Source organism: Platalea leucorodia (genome assembly GCF_965183815.1).
Source record: "Platalea leucorodia genome assembly, chromosome: 16".
In the NCBI taxonomy this organism is placed as follows: Eukaryota; Metazoa; Chordata; class Aves; order Pelecaniformes; family Threskiornithidae; genus Platalea; species Platalea leucorodia.
Window position 1 is genome coordinate 819,749 of NC_138838.1, and position 9,495 is coordinate 829,243.

Below are 9,495 nucleotides of genomic sequence, written 5' to 3' on the forward strand. Positions count from 1 at the left end.
CCTCCATCTTAAGTTGGGGCTCGTTGGCTGTCGCCCGTGGTGGCTGCGCATCGCCTCAGCTCCCCGATCCGCTGGAAAACCCTGCCTGTGCGCGGGCAGCGGCGTTAACCCCGCCCCCCCCGTTTAGCGTCAAAGATTGAGGTCTGCAAAACCAAAAAACCCACCAAAAGCCCCTCTTCTAAGCCCAGAAAACCCTCCCCGGCCCTGTCTGAGCAATCGATCCCATGGGATAGCAATGATGTCGGAAGGGAATGGCAGCGTCAGCCCGGGGACCCCTCGATTGCCCCCACCTCCCCCGTCGCCACGGTCAGAAAGCAGGCGAGGGAGGCCTCTTACTACACGTTGTTCAGTGTTATTAAAGAAAAAATAATCCCAAAAGCCGGAAGGCAGCTGCCTGAGCCCGGAGGGAGCCGGGACGAGCCGCCGTGTGGGTGGATTAGTGCTTCTTGCTGTAGATGGCAGCCAGCGCCTTGCAGGTACCACAGATTTGCTGCTCCAGCCTCTCACGTGTGGCTTTGTTCGCAGTTCTTTTCAGCGTGGTTTCCATCTCCTCCACCACCGCCCGTGAGCGGCGGTGTTGTGGAAGACGCGGATGGCCCGGTCCCCACAGGAGACCAGGTAGTGGTTGTTGGTGTCAAAAGCCACGGCTCTTGTGGCCTGGGCGTGCACAGCGAGGAAGCGCTCCTCCTCCTCCGCCTCCGCTCCTTGTGTTGTACACGGCAAAGTCCATGCTGCTGGAGAGGGCAACGACGCGAGCGTCGGGGGACACGGCGACGCGACAAGGCTCCGTCGCCTCGCACTTCCCCGTCAGAAGCAGGTATGGATTCTGTTGCTTCTTCTATTCCACATCTGCGTCCCAGTATTTCCACATCCCGTCCTTCGAAACAGTTGCCATCCTGCAGCCAGGGGACAGAGCAGATGTGAGTGCAAGGAAATCGGGCAGCGTCTCTTCCCCTGCCCCGCCTGCAAACCAGGAATCCTTCGTGGCCAGAGAGCGCTTTTGGGCACCGTGAGTCTGTACACGCGTATGGGCCTCATCCTCTTCCCAAAATACAGATAGCTGTCACCCCCAGGAGGAAATCCACAGGGAACATGCAGGTGCTGCAAGCCAGGAAGGGTTTTTCCACCCTTGGGCTCCCAGCAGAGTGCGCAGGGAAGTGTTCCCCACCCTGCACGGGCTCTGGCGTACACTGGGTGAGCCTGTGTGTCCCAAGGGCGAGCCAGAGCGTGCTATTACCTCCTTGAGTCGTTAGAGAAAGAGAAGGAATGGACAGTGGCAGTGTGGCCTTTGAACTCGAAAGTCCTGGTCGCCTCCTGGAAGTCTCCGTTCTTGCCAAAACACACCTCACACACCTTCACGTCGGGGGTAAAGCCACAGGATGCCACAAACCCGGGTGAAAGACACAGCGTACCTGTTCCAGAGCATCTGCTGCGCCGGGCCATGGGGCCAGCCCCGCAGAGCTCTCCTCTGGCCTCCCGACTGAAGGCAAACCTGTTCAGACACCAACGTTCAAATCTTTGCTTTGGTTAGCTGAAAAAGTTTTCCCTTTTCACTGAAACCAGGCTGGTAAAGGGAACGCTAAGGACCAGAGCAGCAACTCCACAACTTGGGCATGAGAAAATCCCAGGCCAAAATAAAAAAGCGAAGTGCTTTTCATCCCCAAACTCACTGAGCTCAGAGCATGGCAAGTCTTCCTGCAGCAACAAGTTAGAGACAGAGCAGGGAACACAATTTTCCTGATAAACAATCTGTCAGTAATAAAGATTTTAATTTTGTAATTAACCTTTCAAAGGTTAAAAACAAGCTAGAAGTGCTGTTTACTTTGCACATGCCATTTGCATTGTCCCACCTCCGATATCCGAGGCCAATGCTGTTCTTCTCTGCTTCTCAGGAGATGGTAACAGGAACAGCAGTGCTGAGGCACAACAGCAACCCACTGAGTACCTGAGACTGCTCTCGGGGGCTGGAATCGCTTTTTAAAATGTGGAACCCTCAGAAACTTGCATTAAAATAACAGGTAATTGCCGATGGTCTGAACTGATGACATCCTCTGGGAAGGAGCAAGGTTCCTGTTTGCTCCTGCAGACTCCCACTCCGCAGCAGGAGCAGCCTGGGGTACCTCACACCCCTCACCTTCCGCAGGGCGACACCGTGGCGTAGGTGTTGTTCATCTGGTTACTGTTAATGCTGGACAGGACTTCGCCCTTCAGGCTCCATATCAGGATGGTTGTGTCGCTGGAAGCTGTCACGATAAACTTTCCTGGGGGAAGGAGGGAAAGATCAGGAGAGCTCCCAGGCCTAACGCTGCCACAGGCTTATCAACGGCCTGGGAGGTCCTTATGCAGGGCAACCTCTCCCTGCACCTGGACAATCAAGAAAGTGCAGTGCCCTCCCAAGTGCCCAGAGCAGGGCACGACACCAGTGTGTCCAGTGTGCTCCCCTGGTGCTCCCAGCCTGCGGGCACCACCGCTGGGGCCTTTGTGCACGTAGTAATCCACTGCAGATACCCGCACCATTGTTGTCCCAAAAACTTGGGTCCGTTACCCGGTTTGCATTGCCTGATTCACACACAGAGTCGAGATGTTTCCCTTTATTACGTAAATGCGCAAATACGGGTGCATGGTACAAACCAGCACCCCGTTGATGTAAACTAACAATTATTTATACAATCATCTAATACATATTCATTGTCCTTTCTTACATGGTTAAAATTCTTTGCCTGCCATGTAAATTACTACGCAGGCTCACTACGATTCTTGAGACCTTTACTTCCTTAATCTTTTGGGTGGGTGGGTTTCTTGAGTGGGTGGTCCTTGAGGCGGTGGTCGTGATCTCCCCCTGCCAGAATTACCTTTCCCCTCAGTTCACTTAACTTTGGCAGCGCGAAGCAGTCCTTTACGGACCCTTAGCGAAGCCAAATATCATTCGCTTTATTCTTTGTTGTGAGACATATATCCTGTTTCATGATGCCATAGTATTGTTAGGGTGAAAATGAGCAAGGTTAATCTTTACCGACATCACCATGAGCATGTCCTGGAGCCTGTGTTGGCATTAGTGAAGGGGCTGTGCCCTACCCCGCAGAAAGAAATCATCCGTGCTCATCTGGGCACATGTGAACAGCTGGGACTGGAGCCGAAATGAAACATTCCCACAATGTTTGGTCCAAGGTCCCTGCAGGAGACACAATGTCCTGTGGAGCTCCTTGGGGTGCCCCAGACTCACTGCAAGCCAACGTGGGGGACAGCCGCTCTGCCTTGGGGACCAGCTTTAATCCCAAAAGCCAGAAGGCAGCTGCCTGAGCCGCCGTGTGGGTGGATTAGTGCTTCTTGCTGTAGATGGCAGCCAGCGCCTTGCAGGTACCACAGATTTGCTGCTCCAGCCTCTCACGTGTGGCTTTGTTCGCAGTTCTTTTCAGCGTGGTTTCCATCTCCTCCACCACCGCCCGTGAGCGGCGGTGTTGTGGAAGACGCGGATGGCCCGGTCCCCACAGGAGACCAGGTAGTGGTTGTTGGTGTCAAAAGCCACGGCTCTTGTGGCCTGGGCGTGCACAGCGAGGAAGCGCTCCTCCTCCTCCGCCTCCGCTCCTTGTGTTGTACACGGCAAAGTCCATGCTGCTGGAGAGGGCAACGACGCGAGCGTCGGGGGACACGGCGACGCGACAAGGCTCCGTCGCCTCGCACTTCCCCGTCAGAAGCAGGTATGGATTCTGTTGCTTCTTCTATTCCACATCTGCGTCCCAGTATTTCCACATCCCGTCCTTCGAAACAGTTGCCATCCTGCAGCCAGGGGACAGAGCAGATGTGAGTGCAAGGAAATCGGGCAGCGTCTCTTCCCCTGCCCCGCCTGCAAACCAGGAATCCTTCGTGGCCAGAGAGCGCTTTTGGGCACCGTGAGTCTGTACACGCGTATGGGCCTCATCCTCTTCCCAAAATACAGATAGCTGTCACCCCCAGGAGGAAATCCACAGGGAACATGCAGGTGCTGCAAGCCAGGAAGGGTTTTTCCACCCTTGGGCTCCCAGCAGAGTGCGCAGGGAAGTGTTCCCCACCCTGCACGGGCTCTGGCGTACACTGGGTGAGCCTGTGTGTCCCAAGGGCGAGCCAGAGCGTGCTATTACCTCCTTGAGTCGTTAGAGAAAGAGAAGGAATGGACAGTGGCAGTGTGGCCTTTGAACTCGAAAGTCCTGGTCGCCTCCTGGAAGTCTCCGTTCTTGCCAAAACACACCTCACACACCTTCACGTCGGGGGTAAAGCCACAGGATGCCACAAACCCGGGTGAAAGACACAGCGTACCTGTTCCAGAGCATCTGCTGCGCCGGGCCATGGGGCCAGCCCCGCAGAGCTCTCCTCTGGCCTCCCGACTGAAGGCAAACCTGTTCAGACACCAACGTTCAAATCTTTGCTTTGGTTAGCTGAAAAAGTTTTCCCTTTTCACTGAAACCAGGCTGGTAAAGGGAACGCTAAGGACCAGAGCAGCAACTCCACAACTTGGGCATGAGAAAATCCCAGGCCAAAATAAAAAAGCGAAGTGCTTTTCATCCCCAAACTCACTGAGCTCAGAGCATGGCAAGTCTTCCTGCAGCAACAAGTTAGAGACAGAGCAGGGAACACAATTTTCCTGATAAACAATCTGTCAGTAATAAAGATTTTAATTTTGTAATTAACCTTTCAAAGGTTAAAAACAAGCTAGAAGTGCTGTTTACTTTGCACATGCCATTTGCATTGTCCCACCTCCGATATCCGAGGCCAATGCTGTTCTTCTCTGCTTCTCAGGAGATGGTAACAGGAACAGCAGTGCTGAGGCACAACAGCAACCCACTGAGTACCTGAGACTGCTCTCGGGGGCTGGAATCGCTTTTTAAAATGTGGAACCCTCAGAAACTTGCATTAAAATAACAGGTAATTGCCGATGGTCTGAACTGATGACATCCTCTGGGAAGGAGCAAGGTTCCTGTTTGCTCCTGCAGACTCCCACTCCGCAGCAGGAGCAGCCTGGGGTACCTCACACCCCTCACCTTCCGCAGGGCGACACCGTGGCGTAGGTGTTGTTCATCTGGTTACTGTTAATGCTGGACAGGACTTCGCCCTTCAGGCTCCATATCAGGATGGTTGTGTCGCTGGAAGCTGTCACGATAAACTTTCCTGGGGGAAGGAGGGAAAGATCAGGAGAGCTCCCAGGCCTAACGCTGCCACAGGCTTATCAACGGCCTGGGAGGTCCTTATGCAGGGCAACCTCTCCCTGCACCTGGACAATCAAGAAAGTGCAGTGCCCTCCCAAGTGCCCAGAGCAGGGCACGACACCAGTGTGTCCAGTGTGCTCCCCTGGTGCTCCCAGCCTGCGGGCACCACCGCTGGGGCCTTTGTGCACGTAGTAATCCACTGCAGATACCCGCACCATTGTTGTCCCAAAAACTTGGGTCCGTTACCCGGTTTGCATTGCCTGATTCACACACAGAGTCGAGATGTTTCCCTTTATTACGTAAATGCGCAAATACGGGTGCATGGTACAAACCAGCACCCCGTTGATGTAAACTAACAATTATTTATACAATCATCTAATACATATTCATTGTCCTTTCTTACATGGTTAAAATTCTTTGCCTGCCATGTAAATTACTACGCAGGCTCACTACGATTCTTGAGACCTTTACTTCCTTAATCTTTTGGGTGGGTGGGTTTCTTGAGTGGGTGGTCCTTGAGGCGGTGGTCGTGATCTCCCCCTGCCAGAATTACCTTTCCCCTCAGTTCACTTAACTTTGGCAGCGCGAAGCAGTCCTTTACGGACCCTTAGCGAAGCCAAATATCATTCGCTTTATTCTTTGTTGTGAGACATATATCCTGTTTCATGATGCCATAGTATTGTTAGGGTGAAAATGAGCAAGGTTAATCTTTACCGACATCACCATGAGCATGTCCTGGAGCCTGTGTTGGCATTAGTGAAGGGGCTGTGCCCTACCCCGCAGAAAGAAATCATCCGTGCTCATCTGGGCACATGTGAACAGCTGGGACTGGAGCCGAAATGAAACATTCCCACAATGTTTGGTCCAAGGTCCCTGCAGGAGACACAATGTCCTGTGGAGCTCCTTGGGGTGCCCCAGACTCACTGCAAGCCAACGTGGGGGACAGCCGCTCTGCCTTGGGGACCAGCTTTAATCCCAAAAGCCAGAAGGCAGCTGCCTGAGCCGCCGTGTGGGTGGATTAGTGCTTCTTGCTGTAGATGGCAGCCAGCGCCTTGCGGGTGGCACAGATTTGCTGCTCCAGCCTGTCTCGCGTGGCTTTGTTCACAGTTCTTTTCAGCGTGGTTTCCATCTCCTCCACCACCGCCCGGTGAGTGGCGGTGTTGTGGAAGACGCGGATGGCCTGGTCCCCACAGGAGACCAGGTAGCGGCTGTTGGTGTCAAGAGCCAAGGCTCTTATGGCCTGGGCGTGCACAGCGAGGAAGCGCTCCTCCGCCTCCGCTCCTTGTGTTGTACACAGCAAAGTCCATGCGCTGGGGGCTCCTTGCTGGCATTGGTGGGCACTCATCTGGCAGCACCGAGGGTCTTGGCAAGGCTGGGAAGGGGTGGGCTAGGAGGAGCCGCTGCCATGGCCCATCCTCGCCACTGCCTGTGTTGCCTGCTCGGGGACGCAGGCCACGTCGCTCAGGATGGAGGTGGAAATGCTTGGCTGCCGGAGGGAGCTCAGGACGGCTGCGGGGAGACGTGGGACACCGTCGGATGCCCCCCGATGCCTTGGGGGCTGGAAGGAGCCCAGGTTAAGCCATCCCGAGGGTCCAGCGGGGCACCTCCCCTCGTCGGCTCGCTCACCAGCTGTGTCAGGAAGTTATTTCCCACACACTCCAGGAACCTCCGAGACTGCTTCCTCTCTGCTGTGTTGTATTTCCAGCAGATATCTGGTAAGTTGAAGTCTCCCACAAGAACAAGGGCTAGAGACTGTGAGACTTCAGCCAGCCGCTTGTAGAATGCTTCATCTGTTTCCTCATCTTGGTTGGGTGGTCTATAACAGACTCCCACCAGGGTATCTGCCTTGTTAGCCTTCCCTCTGATCTTTACCCATAAGCACTCAACCTTATCATTAACTTCGTTGAGCTCTAGACAATCAAAACACTTAATGTACAAGGCCACCCCACCACCTCTCCTTCCTTGCCTGTCCCTTCTAAAGAGCTTGTAGCTGTCCACTGCAGCACTCCAGTTGTGTGAGTCATCCCACCGTGTTTCCGTGATGGCGACCACATCATTGTTTTTCTGCTACACAATGTCTTCCAGCTCCTCCTGTTTATTGCCCGTGCTGCGTGCATTGGTGTAAATGCACTTCAGTTGGGCTATTGATCTCTTCTCCAGCACAGGCGTGCCACCCCTAGGCTCATCCCTAGCAAGCCTGGTTTTATCCCCTTCCCCCTTCGCGTCTAGTTTCAAGCTTTCTCAGCGAGGCCTGCTAGCTCCTGAGCCAGAATCCTTTTTCCCCTTTGCAACAGGTGAACCCCATCTGTCTCCTGGTGCCATGTAAACGGCCCCATGGTTGAAAAACGCAAAATTCCACTGCCGGCACCAGCCTCTGAGCCACGTGTTAATGAGGTGGGTCTTCCTTTCTGTATGCCTCCCGCCTACTGACGGGATGGAGGAGAACACTGCCTGCGCTCCTGATCCTTCAAGTAATCACCCCAGTTCTCTAAAGTCCCTTTTGATTGTACCTCTATCAGCCACCTCATCGCTGCCAACTGGAACAACCAATAGCGGATAATAATCGGACGACTTCACCAGCCTAGGGAGCTTCCGAGTAACATCTCTTATCCTTGCCCCAGGGAGGCAGCAGACTTCCCTACGGGATGGGTCCAGTCAGCATACCGGGCCCTCTGTTCCCCTCAGAAGGCAGTCGCCTCTGACAATTACCTTTCTTTTTTTCTTACCAGTGGCTGTTGTAATGCGTGGGGCTGACTGGCTCCCCCCAGTCAACCCCTTGGATGGACCACTGTCCACATCTTCATCCTCCTGGCCCTCAAGTTCCAGAGCCTCGTACCTGTTGTGTAAGGGCACCTGGGGGGGGCGAGGTCGGCCGGGAGAGGATTCACCTGCTGCACTGAGCAGGACCTGTTTCCATCCCCCTCTGTCTCTTAGGTCCCCTCCTTCTGCCTGGTGGCACGAGAGCAGGGGAGCCTCTCCTTCTCTTGATGCTTCCATCTGGTGTGCTCGTCTCAGGGATGGTAGGGAGTGGCTCCACCAGTCTATCTCCCTCTCGCACTCCCTGGTACTCCTCAGTCTTGCTACTTCTTTCAGCTCTGCCACCACGCTGAGCAGATCCTCCCCCTGCTCACACCTCATGCAGGCGTTGTCTTGGCAGCCCTCCATCACCGGAACAAGGCTCTGGCACTCCTTGCAGCCAGAGACCTGGGTGGCTGCCTGTTTGAGTGGGAGCTCCGTCTGCGTCACCACATCCCTTTCTGACGCGCCATGCCGTTTGCATGTCCTGTTCACCGCTCTCCTGGTCGCTCACGCTCCCTAGGGGCCCATTTAAATCTCCCGCGGTTGCACCAGCAACACCTAAGCCCTGTCTGCCTTGCTCTCCAGAGCAGCCGATTTTTCTTTGGCGCGAGGGCCCCACCAGGCTCTTTATCGGGTTCCCCGGCACAGGAGACCGCCTTTTCCACCCCAATCTAGCGACCAGTCACAGGACTTACCGTTGCTGCCGCCGCGTGCCTCGCCGACTGTCCCCAGCTTTGTTTCTGGACCTTTCCTAGTCTCTGCTTGATGGCTGCTGCCCCTCAGAGCCAGCTCCCATGTCACCAGGAGCTCTTCCCCGCGTGAGCTCAGCTCCACCAGTGACTTCCCTTCTCAGCCACCACCCAGCCAGTTCTCCCCACCCAGCCCGTCCTGGGCTCAGCTGGGCCATTCTGGAGAGAAGGCGGCAGGGACATCGGGGACAGCGCTCTGCTGCTGGGATAAGGCAGAGGGAAGTGGGAGGTCGGGGGGCCAGCGCCCAACGCACGCCGGGGACCAGACCTTCCCCTTTGGCTGATTGGTGCCCAGGCGCTGACAGCCGAATGCCGGCGAGGGGACTGGAGAGGTGGACATGCAGCCCCATCCCCACGGGGCATCCCACTGTCCTGGTTTCATCTGGGATAGCATCGATTTTTCTTCCTAGTAGCTGGTGTAGTGCTGTCTTTTGGATTTAGGATGAGAATAATGTTGATAACACCCTGATGTTTGAGTTGTTGCTAAGTAGTGCTTACACCAGTCAAGGACTTTTTAGCTTCCCATACTCTGCCCGGTCAGAAAGCAGGCGAGGGAGGCCGCTTTTATTACAAGTTGTTCAGTGTTATTAAAGAAAAAATAATCCCAAAAGCCAGAAGGCAGCTGCCTGTGGCCGGAGGGAGCCGGGATGAGCCGCCGTGTGGGTGGATTAGTGCTTCTTGCCGTAGATGGTGGCCAGCACCTTGCGGGTACCACAGATTTGCTGCTCCAGCCTCCCCTGCGTGGCTTTGTTCGCAGTTCTTTTCAG

At 54.9% G+C, this 9,495-nt stretch overlaps 2 protein-coding genes across 2 annotated transcripts; both read right to left on the reverse strand.

Moving 5' to 3' along the window:
- Positions 1-372: 372 nt before the first annotated feature.
- Positions 373-2,517, reverse strand: LOC309598012 (transducin beta-like protein 2; the record flags this gene model as incomplete). Its single annotated transcript, XM_082328100.1, is given in 8 exon segments — positions 373-564; positions 567-693; positions 695-838; positions 842-896; positions 1,238-1,521; positions 1,671-1,695; positions 2,135-2,261; positions 2,469-2,517. Coding segments are annotated over 8 exon segments (939 nt in total). The 3' UTR covers positions 373-436.
- Positions 2,518-3,317: 800 nt separating this feature from the next.
- On the reverse strand, positions 3,318-5,398 carry LOC309598013 (transducin beta-like protein 2; the record flags this gene model as incomplete). The annotated part of the gene is given in 8 exon segments (XM_082328101.1): positions 3,318-3,448; positions 3,451-3,574; positions 3,576-3,719; positions 3,723-3,777; positions 4,119-4,402; positions 4,552-4,576; positions 5,016-5,142; positions 5,350-5,398. Coding segments are annotated over 8 exon segments (939 nt in total).
- Positions 5,399-9,495: the final 4,097 nt, after the last annotated feature.